The following is an 18072-nucleotide window of genomic DNA, read 5'->3' on the forward strand; positions in this document are numbered from 1 at the left end:
ATGCAATATATAATACAGGGTGTATAGAGTGTACATGTGTATGCACTGACCATCATAACAACATGGCGAATTTCCCCTATAATCCTATATAGGTATATGGAGTATGGACTATCTGAAAACATGGCAACTACCATTATTGAAAGTGTTCTTGCAAATTCGCCCATTGGTTATTCTCTTGCTTGGGAATTTACGATGAATAACTGGAATGAACTCAAACAAACGTGAGTATAATACTAAACATGATTTATTTCAAACTGTCCTCTTATTATTGCTTCTATCATTTATGTTTTATTTATGACAAACAAAGAACCAATGATCAATATTCTTTAGTCTCATTAATTTGTACTCTCCATGCCATTCTGTTTTATTTCTAGTTATGGTAACAGTGCTTTCAACGTTGTTTGGCAATTTACATCCTATATGAACACTGAATCTGATCTTATGAAGGTATTTACATAATCGCGTTTACTCCCATTCTCTCACTAAACCGGGACCGGAAGGTGTTTATATGTACTGTTCACGCTTCTTCACATATATAATTCATCCAACTGGATTCAAGAGTTTGACTACTACAATGTGCTCCGTCCATAATACATCATTTCTCAGACATACAATATCTAATTTGTTTCAACATCTTCCAGGCACTGTGTACTAATTATGTGTGTCTAATGTCGTTTAGATTATATGTAATGCAGAACCAGATAAACCTACACATTCATTATGGTTTGTGATCATACCACTTTACATATAGACTACATTCAACAAGTTTATGCATCATATTGCAAACTTTGAGCTTTCATTTCAGACATTGACCTTTTGGCAATGACTCAATTGTTCAATTATCAAATGTTCCTGCATTATTAGAAATGTTGTAGTATTCATTTGTTGCCACCAATTTCGTTTACCTCATGTCACGTATTTCAGGAGTCATTTGTCTTCTACGAAGACTTGTTTATTTTGCATTCTTTTCGTTTTTCTTTTCAGCTCGAAGCATTCGCTACAAAGTATTATTATATGCCAGGATTTCCCGAAAGTACTTACGAAAGCAACATTCATAAAGTCAAACTGAACATCGATTGGATGAAGCGAAATTACGATGCTGTGCATCAGCAACTGGTGGATGCAACCAAAACGACCGAGGAGCCACCTGTCGAGAAAGAACCGTTCGATGGGCGCCTACCAGAAACTTTGGTACCCTCCAACTACGATGTCACGTTGACGCCATATCTGGATGATGAAGATGGAGACAAACAGTTCAGTTTTGATGGACGTGTTGGTATCACATTTATGGTTACCAGTAACACTGATGTCATCGTTCTACATATCCATGGTACAATTCAAGTAAACACATCCGCTGATATGATCAATGTTACTCCAGTCAATCCATCTGGTCAACCACTTCACATTGTTAAAACTGAACGAGTGGAGAAATACGAATTTATCAAGATCTATGTAGAGGCTGATGCACTTCAAGCTGACCAAGAATACGTATTGGAAATTCAATCGTTCACAGGAACTCTTCAACATGCTGATTTCGATGGCTTATACCTTAGCAACTACACAGAAGGAGGAGACCAGAAGTAAGTTTGCACATTTCATTTTGTTAGAACAAATATTGAATGTAGTAAATTAAACATTGTTTATTGTCAATTTTTCCCCTTGTCATAAATCTGTACAGGTTTTGATTTTGTTTAACGCTGTGGACATATTGTACATAAATATTTCAGTTTCATTATGCAATACATACATTATATTTTATTGACCTTATCATGGTGTGGTTGTATCAAATATTGCACTTATAGACATTATGTGCAGTGTATAATAGTGACGGGTTAGAGCGTTCTGTGATACTACTGGGTTGTAGTAATGTGTACAGGAATATTGTACCAATAAACCTATATTATCTCAACAATGCAATACAGGCATTTAGTAGCGACACAATTTGAGGCCACCGCTGCCAGAAGAGCATTCCCTTGTCTTGATGAACCTCAGCTCAAAGCCTACTTCGAAGTGACTATAATACATAAAAATACCAGGGTAGCTTTATGTAACATGCCAGTGGAATCAACTACAGCTGATGCAGATGGCTGGAACACAACTGTATTTCAGAGGACGAATGTTGTCATGCCAACATACTTGATCGCCATCGTTGTTGCCGACTTCTACAGCGTAGAGATGACAACACCAAATGGTGTCCAGGTACAAAAAATAAATACATATCCACAAAAAGATCAAACCTTAACAGCTTGCTATATCAATGACATACAACATGATACAAAATATACCGAGAGACATATACAAACAAATTAAAAGATTGTATAAATTTAGGAGTTTTTTGGATCACTCAAATGTAAGTAAATCAATTAATATATCTACACATTTTACATGTTTCTACAAATGCACGCTTTCCCAATGATTCTCAACCTCCATTAATTTGTATATTCATACTGCTGTTACCCTTTAGTTCCGTGTGTGGGCACGTAAAGAAGAAAGTGACAATTTGGACTATGCTTTGCAAACTGGAAGCAAAATGTTAACATACTTCGAGGACTACTGGGATATTCCTTATCCACTGCCAAAAGAAGGTACGACATTTTTTGTGATTTCCGCTATTCTATTCTGATTCTGATTCTATGGATATATGTTCAACTTGCATTACATTTCTCATTCATGTGCTTGATATCCTTATCCTAATGGTCTTTTCAGATATGGTGGCCATTCCAGACTTCGCCTCTGGTGCAATGGAAAACTGGGGATTGATTTTATATCGGGAAACTGCACTCATATACGACCCTGGTTATAACACTGAAATGAGAAAACATTCCGTGGCTGGTATCATCGCTCACGAACTTGCTCATATGGTAAGAACATTTCGTCGAATGGATAACATGCATTTGTCCAACGGGGGGCATTTGTCCGGTGGGGGGGGGGGTCGTCCAGGGGTGTTTGTCCTGTTACCAACACCATGTAGATTGTAATTCTATCTGCCATTATATGGTATATTATCCCTAAGGTGAACATAGATAAGTGATAAAAGGATTTTTTTTAAGTTTTCTAATACTTACTGAGTATAAGCCTCTTGTTTTAGTTCAAAATGCTCTTCAGAATTGCTTATTTGATTATTTAAATTAATTGGTCTACTTTGTGACAGTCTTTGTCTTTGAACATTATTCTAGAAATGCGCTCATATCGTAGACATTTATAGCAGTGTGGGAGCTGTCTGGAAATTTTGCTCTGATCAAACACTCATAGTATACAGTTTGAGCCCTTTCAAATAGCACTCTAGCTGTCAGTAAACTAGAGACTATGTTGTAAGTTATTCCAGCAACACCATGGTTGTGAGATACTTTTATGCAGTGTGCATTCAGACGCAGCAGACAGTGATTACTCAGCGGACCAACTGCTGGATCTTTCACACTAGAAGTAAACATTTTGAAATTATTCAGGATATCCTTAACATTTTAAAATACTTCTTCCTATTCACAGTGGTTTGGTAATCTGGTGACACTGGAGTGGTGGGACCATCTGTGGTTGAATGAAGGTTATGCTAGTTTTTATGAATACCCTGCAATGGACGATGCAGATCCCACGTGGGATTCGGTAAGGTTTATAGTTCAAAGTTGCTCATTTATATATTTTGCTCCTTAAATTGTGTACCAATTCAGTATTAATTAACAATAGTGTCCGAAGTTGGTCACCTTCAAAATGGTTTCGAACCAGAATTGTTGTATTAGCATAAAATGGGACACTAAACGGTGATATTATACTTTTACTCTATGCAATACCGGTTAAGGAATTACATATTTATCCCTACCGTAGACAGTATTTTACAATTTTTATCAAAACACAAATGTCTTTGACATTTATCTTCACAATATCGCTTTTCCGTTCTTTTTATCAGTTTAACCAATTCCATCCAAGAGATGACTTATACCGTGCATTCGACTACGATGATTCATGGTCTTCTCTTCCAGTTGTAAGACCAGTAGGATGGCCGGATGATATCAACAGACAATTTAACACCGTCGTATACTCGAAGGTTTGCTTTCATGCTCATTCAGTTTGTTTTAAAATATTGGGACCTGTGCAATTCCATCTTACATTCGTTATCCTTTAGCTACATTTTTTTTTAAATTGTCAACATTTGCACTACAACTTTTCAAATGTCAAGAATCCATGTTGTGTTTAATTGCATTTTACATAATATTCTGGTGTTTTCCTGTGATATCTTAATGTAATATTTTAATGTATATATTGTAAATATTTTTAAGATACTCAGCATTGTGTGAGAAGAGCCTTTGGCTCAACAATTTATCGAGTTTAAATAAAATCAAATAATAATAATAATAATAATAGTTGTGTAATATATTGAAATGTTGATCTTATTGTCTAGGGCTCCTGTCTGAATATGATGATGCGAACATTTTTGGGTTATGACACCTTCAAAGAAGGTCTTCAAAATTACCTGAATACGTACAACTATTCAAACACTGTATCGGATCAGCTCTTTGAAAAACTAACAGAGGTAAGTTTTTGTAATGTTGCGATTAATCTCATTTTATATATATTTTGTTATCATCCAATCACTAGTATCCCTACTACTGTAACATACAAATAATTTTTACTATGAAGATTCATAGAACAATACAAGATTTGTTCGAATTTGTAAAACAGATTCAATAAGATGTCGTTTTAACAACATGCAACTCTGTCGCTATCTTCGTGAACCGTCCTTGGTCAGAAACATCAACGCGTATCTCTTCCAGGCTCATCAGTACAAACAACAAAACACTTTTCTGGATGTGTATGTACAATTCTCATAGAATGCTGTGTATGTACAATTCTCATAGAATGCTGTGTTTTCATTTATAGGCTGATCAAGACAAGAAAAAAACAGATGTTAAAGAAGTGATGGACACGTGGATACTTCAGATGGGATATCCTGTCATCACATTATCACGTGATGGTAATTCTATCCATGCAGAACAAGAACGGTTTATCATGGATCCCAATGAGACACCTGTTAATGACACGTTTGAGTAAGTGACTCAAAACACTCACTTTTTCCATTTATTTTTTGAAAACATTTATTTACTTTATTAACTAAAACTAAAAGTTTTTAATTGAGGCATTGATTATTAAATATTGGACATTTCATTTGACCTTGTAATATGCAACGCTATACTCAGTAACGTACACACAAGAATATGTTTAGTTAATAGTGAAGAACACTGTGACAGTTCTGCCATTTTTTACTCAAGTACATGCCATACTTAAATTTACAGCTATAAATGGTATGTCTACGTCACTCATACCGACCAAGATCAGATGATGTTCAGTAGTCCACACGAAACATGGATGAATAAATCATCAGGTATGTCTACCTTTTGTAGTTCATTGAGTCATAACATTTATGGATTGCAAGACCATATCAAAATAATATAATAGATCACCACGAATACTAATGTTTCTATGATACATGCCGTCTGATTTATGCCTGTGGCCATTACACTTGAAGATCACGTGATGATAATACATCGCGGTAGATTTTTATGATTGTTACATAAATTGTCAAGTAAACCATGCGTATATTTAACCCAAATTGTCCTTATATCCTTGCAGTCGACTTCATGCTATCGTCTTCATTGTCGGATGATGATTGGTATCTGGTGAACATCGATCACAGATCATATTATCGAACGAAGTACGAAAATGACAATTGGGATAAATTAGCCACATATCTTAAAGAGCAAGACCACACAGTAAGTATATGAAACTTCTGGGAAGAGGTACTTCAGAGCATGGAAGTATAAGTTATACTTCCATGTTCAGAGGGTAATAGAATAACCACCAGACCGATTACTAATATGTTGTGGGGATGTTCAAGATCTTTGAGCATAACTTATACCAAAGCAATATAACTTGCAGTTTTGGGATTTGGGTGGAAAATATGCAATCAGAAAACTTAAAACAAAACCTGCGGTGTGGCTCAGACCCACAGCACCAGCTAAATGCAAGACGGATTGAGTCTATTATGCAAAGACAAGAATAGTGAGGGGCTGTTACGTAAATGGACATTCAAAACTACAAATATGCATAACAACCACATGGCCATACGCATAGCAACACATGAGCAGAAATGTCATATTTAAAAAGAATTGTGTTGATGCATGTTAATCAACACATCCAGGTTAATAAATGTTATGTTAATCGGCAAACCAAAGCTTAATCATGCCAGGTCGCAGTTGGGCTGCAACGCGATAATATTGGCGCTGTTAGAATGCTACTGGAAACGTTCCAATACTGGTACATGGTCTCATTCTGTGTTTCAGACCATCCCTGTTCGCACAAGATCCCAGCTATTGGAAGATGCATTTTCTATTGCGCATGCTCATCAAATGGATCAAGTTTACTCGATAAAACTACTGGAATACTTGTCCAAAGAAACTGAATATTTGCCAATGTACACAATGGTAAACAGAATTGGATATACAAGAGATATGTTGAGGAGAACTGCAGCATACGGATATCTAGAGGTAATTGTTCTCTCGTGCCATATATAGATAACAACTCGTTAGCAAATTGGTTTCTAATTTGAAATGGTCAGGTATAACAACAGTTCATTACAATAGCACCTGTTTCGACTAAACCATTAGTCAATTCTAATGTAACGAAAATTTAAATAACAAGTAAGGACAAAATTAAATTTGATATAGCCGTCAAAATAAAATTATACGGTTACTTTTCTCTGATTTTGTTAACATTTGCGCATATGAAGTGAAGTTACGAAATATGTGAGTTTAGGATGAATTTGCATTTTTTACCTCGAGTCACTGGTGTAACGTTTACATCGTGTTTTCATTCTTTTTCAGACACACATAAGGAGCATCATAAACAACAACTATTGGGAAAAAGGATGGGACTTCTCTCATGGAGAACATATTCCCTAGTAAGTTATGAATCGCCGGTTCGTTTTAGTACCCTACGTGCGTGCATGCGCTCACCCTCATATCTCTGGCATGCACCAAATGATTTCAACCAAACCTGCCACAAAGGTGACATACTATGTGAGACATATGCACGTCACTTTGATTTGTGACTGACTCCATTATGGCCGAATGGCGGCCATAGTTGTTGTTAATTTTCACTTTTTGCATGATAACTTTGGAGGTATAATACATATATAGTGACTCAAATCAAATGTCTATTCCCATATTCTTAATTATGGGCTTTCTTTATAAGGCATTGACCCTTTGACCTGGAAAGTCTTCAAATTGGGTTATCTTCATAGTTTTTTTAATCAAATATTTTACGTGATGGTGATATTTTAATCATGCCTTTTGTTTCACTGTGAGGCATGTTCACTTCACCACATTTTGCGACCTTGACCTGTACCTGTATATACAAAGTGGCAGCCATATTTAACAAGACATATTATGCCTGTTATCTCCATAGGTCCCATACACGTGGACACCATTCTATTATATGTGCTCACATTATCTAGGAAGAGCTTTCTAATCAGACATTGACGTTTGACAAACATTCTCAAAGCGGAATTACTAAAACGTTTCTTTCTATGTTACCTAAGTTGACTAACCAAAGACTCCATTTAAATGTCTATACCCAAAATGTAACCTTTCAAAGACGAATCACAAATAATCAATTCATAATTACCCTGACAATTGTGGGAGGTTAATTTTATCAGTAGCTCCAGATTAGGTATTACGATAACCACAGATAATCCCATAGTCCTTTGCGTCTGAGCATGCTCAGTCTGGATTGCAAGTTCCCTATTGTGTGTGTATTATGTGTCTGACAACTATTTGAACAACTCTTTCGTAAAACTAAGATACTCAGTTTTGTTCAGTTTGTTATATGATTAGAGCAAGCTTATTACAGATTTCGATTAAAAGTGATACCACATTTCTGTATTGTATTTCAGTTACAAGCAATACGATGCTATCAATACTGCCTGTTACTATGGACACCAGGACTGTGTTGCCAATGCTATATCTCAGTTTAATCAATGGCTTGATGACATGAATGACGACTCGTGAGTGAACATTTTGTATCTATAGTATCTATCTATCTATCTATCTATCTATCTATCTATCTATCTATCTCTTAAACTATAATCTATCTACGTGCCTGTACTATGTCAAGCAATAATTCGATAGATCGATACATCCATCCGTCAACCCATTTATCGAATCAGTCGTTCTAGTATAATCATACAGCAATATTAATCAGAATAGTAAAGGTACAAGTGACAATGTAACTGTCAGAAGAGTAAGTTTATACCGTAATATACTATCGTTATGGCGAAAAGCGTAATGTTTGTATCTTTTTACCACTAGAATTATCCACGTGAACATGAAATACACCGTCTACTGTACAGCCATTAAGTATGGACCAGACAGTCTATGGGAAAGAACATGGAGTCTCTATGAAAGTGATAGCATACCATCAGGTGAAAAATCTACTATTAGCTCAGCTCTGGCATGCAGCAGTACACAGTGGATCATTGAAAGGTAGGGGTGTCAACGATCACGACATTGTTACTCGCATTGTACTTCAGTTCTTTATGTTGTTCTATTTGTGTGTATGCATTCTGATTTGCATAACATGTAAATGACACACGCAACAAAATTTTACTATATATTCCGTCCAAAGCAAATTTGGATACTTGGATGTGTGGGATGTGTGTGTGTGTGTGTGTGTGTGTGTTTACTCCAATATTTTAATATATTTTAATATATCAATATCACATATAATCCTATATAGGTATATGGAGTATGGACTGACTAACAACATGGCAACTACCATTATTGGAAGTGTTCTTGCAAATTCACCAATTGGTTATTCTCTTGCTTGGGAATTTACAATGAATAACTGGAATGAACTCAAACAAACGTGAGTATAATACTGAACTAATCGAAAATTATATCCCAGTTCTTCTTCGTTGCTTCTATTGTACCGTTTCATTTCCAATGACCTATTAACAAGCAGCGGCCGATGATTCTGTAGTACTCTTCTTCGATTCTTTTTGTTTGCTTCTAGTTATGGAAATGGTGCTTTCAACGTCGTCTGGCAATTTGTATCCTATATGAACACTGAATCTGATCTCATGAAGGTATTTATATATTCAATCTATTCCATTCTCATGTCGTATTATTAAAATCAGACTAGAGTGGTGGTGGTGGTGGTGGTGGTGGTGGTGGTGGTGGTGGTGGTGGTGGTGGTGGTGGTGGTGGTGGTGGTGGTGGTGGTGGTGGTCGTCGTCGTCGTCGTCGTCGTCGTCGTCGTCGTCGTCATCATCATCATCATCATCATCATCATCATCATCATCACAATGATGATGTACAATTCTAATTGATAGACTTCTACCCATTTTTGTAGTACATGTCCTAAATACTTTAACCTTTTCTTTCAGCTTGAAGCGTTCGGTACAAAGTACCAATCCATGCCAGGATTTTCCGAAAGTACTTACCAAACCAATGTGGATAAGGTCAAACTGAACATAGATTGGATGACCCGAAACTACGATTCAGTCTATCACCAGTTGATCAATGCAACATCGGAGACCGATGAACCGACTACGAAGAAACCATTTGATGGACGTCTGTCCGAGAGTTTGATACCAACGCTGTACCAGGTTACTCTACAGCCCTACCTAGACTTGGAAGACGGAGATAAAATATTCAGCTTTAATGGTAGTGTCGAAATTTCTTTCGACGTAACAAGTGCCTCTGACGTCATCGTTCTTCATGCTCACCACAGTTTGGATGTGAACACTGAGATTATAACCGTAACAGAGACAAATTCTGGCCAAACTGTTGATGTCAGTCACGTTACACGGGTTGATGAGTATGAATTCCTCAATATTCATCTTTCCAATGGTGGGCTGCAAGCTGGTGGAGAATACAAATTGGTAATAGAATCGTTCACAGGAACTCTTCACCATGCAGATTTCCAAGGTTTTTACCTGAGCAACTACACAGAGGGTGAAAATAATGAACTCAGGTACGATATATATTCAGAGCGAATAAATGGATGGAGGAATGGATGGATGGATGGATGGATGGATGGATGGATGGATAAATAACAAATACTAGAGACAAACTCAAGTTGCAATAATATAACAAATAACAAATCAAGATTGTAAAGAACTTAATTCTTATTTTAACTTTAAATGTAATATTAATGTTTATAAGTATTATCGAATGGAAAGAAGTGATATTTAAATAAATGTAAAATTATCCAGAGATATGTATTTCAATGATGACGTATATACATCTGCAATCGTGTCACATTCGAGTGATCGACCGTATTATACAATATGATGTAACATTTGACTTAAGTATGTCGTGAGTGGTTGGCAATAGTTACATCTATTAAGAGTCAACAACTTCTCTCGTATTACAGGCACTTGGCTGCCAGTCAGTTAGCGTCAACCTCAGCCAGAAGAGCTTTCCCTTGTTTTGATGAGCCTGCTCTAAAGGCATACTTCGATATGACTATAATACATAGAAATACCAGGGTAGCTTTATGTAACATGCCAGTGGAATCAACCACAGCTGAGGGTGACTGGAACACAACTGTATTTGAGACGACGTCTGTTGTCATGCCAACATACTTGGTTGCTATGGTTGTTGCTGATTTCGGCCATGTTGAAATGGAGACGCCAAACAACAAAACGGTAAAGTTCGAATTCTTCTTAGACCTTGTAAACTTAGTGTGCCCCCCCCCCCCCCACAAAAAAAACCCACCCGAAATCTGCTTTCCTTATTGAGATGTTATAAGTTAATAGTTACAAACATCAAAATACGTTATTGCAATTTAGGCACTATATCAGCTGACTGATTACTGTGGATGAGGACTCTTTACACACAACTATTTTTCATAAAACTGGTGATAGATTACCACAACATTTGAAGACATACCCAACAATATAAGGGACTGCATTTACACCACCAACTTGTCTACGTGTAGCCACTTGGTTTAGTCTGTCCTGACTAAGAACAGGTGTGACAATATTACTACCCTAGTTTACAAAAACAAATGGAACAGATTTGGTTTGTTCAATATAGTTACACGCCAATACATGGTACACTCAAACGGATTTCGAGGTAATTAAAGAAACAGGTAAGTCTATCAATTCTGCTTTTTCGTTAGCTTCCAATATTTTGTCGCTTCACTTCAGCTAAAAACAATGTCACTGTGTGCATTCTTTACAGGTCAGAGTTTGGTCTCGTAAAGAAGTCGTCAAGGACTTGGACTACGCCTTACAAATGGGAAGTCAAATGTTGACATTCTTCGAAGATTATTGGGAAATTGAGTACCAACTACCAAAGGAAGGTAATCACCATCAAGTATATCGTCTCCGTACAATCCACCGCCCTTATCAGCTTTCCCCTTTCTGACATTCCTTAATAACTGATTTTATTTAGATTAGATTCTCTGGAGACAATATCACAATACCTATGTACATTTTATTTTAGCAATGACTAATATCATTGTTTCTTTATAGATATGATTGCTGTTCCAAACTTCTATTTTGGTGCCATGGAAAATTGGGGGTTGATCTTATATCGGGAAACGAGACTTACCTATAATCCGAATGAAAACACTGAATTCAGGAAACACAGCGTTGCTGGTATCATCGCCCACGAATTAGCTCACATGGTAAGTCTAGGCTGAAGCCCACTTTAAAACAATATCCACTTTTGACATATTGACTGTGCAATGGAGGTTCTGAAAAGGGGGACTAGAAAGGAATGGCATTTTTTCACAATAATGTGTGTTTTGGGAATTCTTAATTTTTACAAATCGCCTCTTGGGGAGGGCCATATTTTAGAAAATGGGATAAGGGGAGGGTCACGTGTTACTTGACTCACTCATGCTAATGTCTACTTTTGGAATTATTTGGGTCTCACAATAGTAAAATGGGAACTCTTGGTTAAGATATTGTAGCAATGTTGACCTCGGTCCCGACAATGTTGAAAGTGTGCCAATCTAATATTTTGGAGTTGTGGCCTTCAACTTAGCCAATGGGATCACAAGACAGACACACATTCACACGGTGGTAGCAGTGGGAAATAACCATTGCCTTTAAAACTGTCATCATGGTGGCAGCGGTGGGATTAAATCCTTTCCATTCATTCTGGGACTCGTGTCCTTTTCCATTTATGACAGGATTGTAATCCATGTTTTTGAACAACTTTATTAGGGGGAGGGTCATGTTTAGCGAAAGAAAGCTGAGCGAGTGCCATTTTTTAGCACGATTGAATTGTGGGAGGATCACATTTCATGCACCAGCCCAGGTTCTGATTTCCCCACACAGCCCCGTTATAAGTACTGAAGGCTCCCTCATATTAATACACCATATACCAGCCGTCAATGTTTGTATTCCTGGCCCATGGCGTACTCATATGATATGCTTTCCTATGTTTTCAGTGGTTTGGTAACCAAGTCACCCTAGACTGGTGGGACCATGTCTGGCTTAACGAAGGCTTCGCCAGTTTCTACGAATTCCCAGCATTAGAAAATGATGAACCAAGTTGGGATGCGGTAAGAAAATATTCCACTTTACATTCGTTGCTCAGCTTAGGTTACGTGTTGCCTATGTGTCATCCATGTATTAATCACGAGGAAATGGTGATAAGGGCCTAGTTAAAACCCATGAACAATTATTCTCATATCTTAGGTGTAAAAGAAAACATGATTCGATTTTTTTTTTTAAATTTATAAAGTGTACATAAGCGTATGGTGTTTAGATTTACGTTACGAAGTAATGGCGGGTTAATACATAATTTGGTATATTTATATATGTATTTGCTATGAAAGATGTAGTGGTATTTGTAGGCGATATTGTCATTTCAACTTCAACTGTTCATGGAGACACCATCTTGAAAAGTTCCCAGCATGAAGCGCAAAGATCCCCGCCTGTCTGGAAATGCAAAAAAAAGTAGTAGTGTGTGTTTTCAGCCTTCACAGTTCTACGCATATGTGTCACTTTCATTGTGGCGCTCTCATTGGTACCCCTTAGACTGTGGGAGATGATGCCTATAGAAAATATATCTACCACCGTGATTTCGAACAAATAAAATGTTTTTCTTAACTGCCAACGATGGTGGTTGTGTCAGTGTTATAAATGGCTAGTACTAAAAGCTGAACTATTTTTACACAACGTACTTTTCAGTTCAACCAATTCCATCCTCGAGATGACCTTTACCGAGCTTTTGACTACGATGACACATGGTCTTCCCATCCAGTTGTGAGAGATGTTGACTGGCCAGAAGATATTCTCGCGGGATTTGATACCATCGTCTATTCAAAGGTGAGCACCACCACAACATAACGTATACCCTTCGTCAGAATGAAGGGATAATACAAGATTTTTTGGAACAAGATTTTGATCCCCTGGTATTCGCAGCTTGGGCTGCATTCACAAACACTGACTGGGGATGGGTAGGTTTTTCACGCATATATCGTCATCACTTATCAGTTTTCAAAAGTGATGTCGATCCAGTTTTTCCTATGAAAGGTCGTGGAGAGTTCCCTACTGTCTCTGTCCGTCACTTAGTTGGTGTGGATTAAGTTCAGTCAGACAATAAAACCAGCCAAGAAATTAAATATTAGTTTTTCATGTAACCCCACCCCCTCCCCCGACACACTGGGCCCATTTTTATCTAGTAACCGCTACCCTTTCAACTGGTGTTTGTGAAGGCAGCCTTACATGTCAGAAGTTGAGGTGTTTGACTGACTCATCTCAAGACATTTCGGCATCTCCACATGTACAGGACATCTTGGCCAACATATCGTTGCACTGATTGATCGATCGATCGATCGATCTGTCGGTGGTCGGTCGGTCTATTGTCTAGCTGGCTGACTGAATGGCTGATACATACGCAATACATAGTTTAATTAGATCGTACAATAATCTGATTATATTTAGAAGAAATCTCTGCATCATAGGAGAAACGCATTACTACCGCTCTGAAGTTAAATCATATCAATAACATGGATAAAGACTCTCCAGTTTTCTTACACTGTCATAATTTTACAATTTCAACAGGGCTCATGCTTGATTAGGATGATGCAAACATTCCTTGGTGAAGACACACTTAAACGAGGTCTTCAGAATTATTTGAATAAGTATGAATATGACAACACAGTCACAGATCAGCTTTTCGAGGAGCTGACACTGGTAAGTGTATTAGTCTATATTTCACTAGTCTGTCCGAGTCTACACCTGAGTTTAAATTATCAAATTACTTTTGGCACTATTCCTATATTGCACAACAATGAGGAAAAGATTACTATACAAAAACTATCCATCATATTTGTACTTCAAGAGAAAAAAAGGCATATCCACTTTATTCAAATATCCCCTATATTTCCCCTGTCCCTATATTATCAGTGTGAAATGAGAGATTCTCAAGGTAGCTTACATGCCGACACTAAATTGGATCTCTATTGAGAAAGATACACTGAGTATGTTCACTACGTCTCTATTGTCTAGCTGCTTAGGTGGAATTTAACTATACATGAGACAACACCCACTTAGGAACAATACAGTATGTGCACATAATTAGATTACAAATTTATGATTTGCACATGTGTGCTCCAGCTCCACATAATCGTACTTCTTACATCACCACAATCAGAAATTACCTATATTTTATATCTTTATTATTATGACTCCGACCTTTATCGTCTGAAACAGTATTTATTAACCAAAGCAAATCTAAATTATCAATTGAAGTAAAATATTTGAGAGGTACTTTGTCTTACCAAGACTTTGCTTTATGCGTAGTTAGTATCGTAAAATGGTCATGGTCTAATCCCTTCTGTATGTAAGAACGTGTATTGTATGACGTAAAAATAGTGTGTGAACATTTCATGAAAATTCCTTTCACAGGCTGACGTCGGTCACAAAAATACTGATGTCAAAGAGAAAATGGACCCATATGTATTACAGATGGGTTACCCTATTGTCACTGTTAGTCGGGATGGTAATACTATACATGCAACACAGAAACGATTCATAATGGATCCCAATGAGACACCAACTTCCGAGTACTATGACATGGGGTAGGTGACAGACAATATTTTCAAGTCATGGCTATACCTACCTACCTACCTACCTACCTGCCTGCATGCCTGACTACCTGCCTACCTACATACATACATACATACATACATACATACATACATACATGCATGCATGCATGCATGCATGCATACATACATACATACATACATACATACATACATACATACATACATACATACATACATACATACATACATATATACACACACACACATACATACATACATACATACATACATACATACATACATACATACATACATACATACATACATTGTACATACACACACACACATACATACATACATACATACACACACACACACACACATACATACATACATACATACATACATACATACATACATACATACATACATACATACATACATACATACATGTACATCACGTTACACTTCTAGTTTAAAAGCCATGCCAGAGAACACGTTATATTTTCTATTTTTTGTAGTCCAAAGATTAAGTGTCCGATAAATCTAGGATAGATTATCTGAATAGGTTATCAAAAAATGTTTCAGTTGCAGCTTTAAAGTGCTGAACATCTTTGCAATATTTTTGATGATATCATTTCGTTTACTAGATACAAGTGGAATGTACATCTGACATATACTGATCAAACAGAAATGGCTTTCAGTAATGGGAATGAGACGTGGATGAATATGACCGAAGACCAAGGTAATCCGATATATATATATAACAACAAAGTCAAGTTTATACCAAATTAATTTGATGAAGATATATTTATAAATTTAATTAATGAATCTTTAAAAAGTCGTCTATTCTTTGAATAATTATGAAAAGCTCCAAATACCAGAAGAAACTTTTTAAAAAATCTATAAAAACTAGTCACTTCGAATTCAACATTAATGAAAGATGCAACCGTTCTCAAATTTCAAGCAGAGTAAGTGTGGTTGGATAAAATTTCATTGTAGAGCGCATTTCTTTTCATATTCATGGGTAATTTTAAGCTTTAACCCTTTCTCTATTGTTTCTCTCTCAAAACAGTCAGTTTTTCATTATCATCTTCTGTGACGGATAACGACTGGTATTTGGTAAATATTGATCACAATGGGTATTATCGAGTTAAATACGACAATGAGAATTGGGAAAGATTGGCAACGTACCTCACGGAACAAGACCATACCGTAAGTTATCATGCAAAACATTTAAAATACAAGAGTTAGTACACGATGTTACTAAGTAATTCATATTTTGTGTACTCCATTCGGAGTATACTTTCAAGAAATAACAACATGCTTGGCAATTCTTTCAGAACATTCCTGTTCGGACTAGATCACAACTGATAGACGAATCATTCAAGATTGCGCATGCCCACCAAATGGACCAAGTTTACTCAATCAAATTGATGGACTATTTGTCGAAAGAAAGAGACTATTTACCTTGGAATACAGCCATAAACAGGATTGCTTATACTTCAAATATGTTGAAGAGAACTGCAGCTTACGGCTATCTTGAGGTAAGCACTCGTTGATTAGCTTTAAGTTAGTGTCATCATAGGATTGTCTGATTGATGAAATGGTTTTCATTTAAATTTGCACTAAATCTAACTGGATAATTATTTTTTAATTTAAATGAGATATACAGCGATAAATATACTGAAAACTGTTAAAATACCAATAACTGGACACTGAAATGTTAATTAGGAGTCCTTTTATCCACAAGTAGTACAGTAATAGATTGTAATCGTAAGTACATGGGGGAGCCCTGATTTTTGGGTGCGTACCCAAATCAATTCAATGTACTTTATTGTACCAACTATGGACACCTCCACAATGTGTTTACCCACGAGTGATTCAATACTTTTTAAGGCGTACGATATTACGATTAGGCCATTATATTTTACAAACAGTTTTTTTTATCTAAAGTCCCAGTTGCAGCTAGTGTAATCTTAACAATGATGTAGTCTCAGTGTTTCGACGAATCCGGATGAAATACACATTTTCAAGGAATTCGCGATACATGCATTTCCACAAATATATGAAAGTGCCGAGTTTGAAATTTTTTTACGTGTGATGTTTACAGTTTGAAAAGCCATGCTCTTGACGATTTTTATAAATTTGAATATTTGAAGCCAGCAATCAAAGCATTGCATGGTGATATTTACTAGTAAGCCCTTCTATTTCTCTATCATTCTTTAACATCATAAATAACTACATAAGATACTTTGCCTTTGTTTTCCAGGAGTATATGAGAACACTTATCAATAACAACTATTACGCCAAACTGTGGGATTTCAGTCATAACGAACATTTAACATAGTAAGTAGACTCCTAGTCCTTATTATATGTTTGAAATAATTGCATCGTTGATTCATCTAGATTGCAAAGTTCATGACTTTCTATACGACACTATATTTGTAATGTAGGTTGGGCCATAGTTGGGCAATGATTTAGACATATTTTAAGCCCATCTCAATGATAACAAGTCAGCAATTATCATATACCAATCTTGAATGTATGTAATATTGAAATGCTACTTATATATTAACTGGCATGATTACTGGTTGTAGTTTGAAGTCTGTGTTACACATAGCTATAATATTTTACAGCTACAGCCAAATTGATGCCATAAGAACGGCGTGCAACAACGGACACCAAGACTGTGTTTCTAATGCCATATCACAATTTAACCAATGGTTAGATGCTCCAGAAGACACATCGTAAGTCCGAGGCTGTATTATTTATGCAGTTATTCGCATCGCTTAATTGTCAGGAAAAAACGACATCCTACTAGTTTGTCAATGTTATCATTTATTGTCAAATTGCGTGCGTTTAAGCACATACAGAGCATCGATTAATATGTTAAATATATATATGGGGTAATGTAGTAGTATAGCTAACTTGTGTTGTTCTAATAGGAGTATCTAGACCATAGCGTGCTACAGATTGAACTGATATCAGATAAATGTATTTTTT

General features: G+C 36.5%; 1 protein-coding gene across 1 annotated transcript in view; it reads left to right on the plus strand.

Annotated features, from left to right (window-relative positions):
• Positions 1–18072, plus strand: part of LOC144433517 (uncharacterized) — a 120309-nt gene that overhangs the window by 3728 nt on the left and 98509 nt on the right. Inside the window, 31 exon segments of the mRNA XM_078121828.1 lie at positions 93–221; positions 375–447; positions 985–1580; positions 1923–2199; positions 2465–2585; positions 2707–2861; positions 3487–3600; positions 3902–4039; positions 4394–4525; positions 4873–5039; positions 5286–5374; positions 5623–5762; positions 6333–6536; positions 6873–6949; positions 7943–8053; positions 8358–8531; positions 8785–8913; positions 9061–9133; positions 9434–10023; positions 10426–10699; positions 11238–11358; positions 11531–11685; positions 12457–12570; positions 13202–13339; positions 14078–14209; positions 14924–15096; positions 15717–15811; positions 16142–16281; positions 16410–16613; positions 17339–17415; positions 17706–17816. Coding sequence (XP_077977954.1) covers positions 93–221; positions 375–447; positions 985–1580; positions 1923–2199; positions 2465–2585; positions 2707–2861; positions 3487–3600; positions 3902–4039; positions 4394–4525; positions 4873–5039; positions 5286–5374; positions 5623–5762; positions 6333–6536; positions 6873–6949; positions 7943–8053; positions 8358–8531; positions 8785–8913; positions 9061–9133; positions 9434–10023; positions 10426–10699; positions 11238–11358; positions 11531–11685; positions 12457–12570; positions 13202–13339; positions 14078–14209; positions 14924–15096; positions 15717–15811; positions 16142–16281; positions 16410–16613; positions 17339–17415; positions 17706–17816 — 5223 coding nt within the window.

The sequence above is a fragment of the Glandiceps talaboti genome, chromosome 1 (genome assembly GCF_964340395.1).
Source record: "Glandiceps talaboti chromosome 1, keGlaTala1.1, whole genome shotgun sequence".
Classification (NCBI taxonomy): Eukaryota; Metazoa; Hemichordata; class Enteropneusta; family Spengelidae; genus Glandiceps; species Glandiceps talaboti.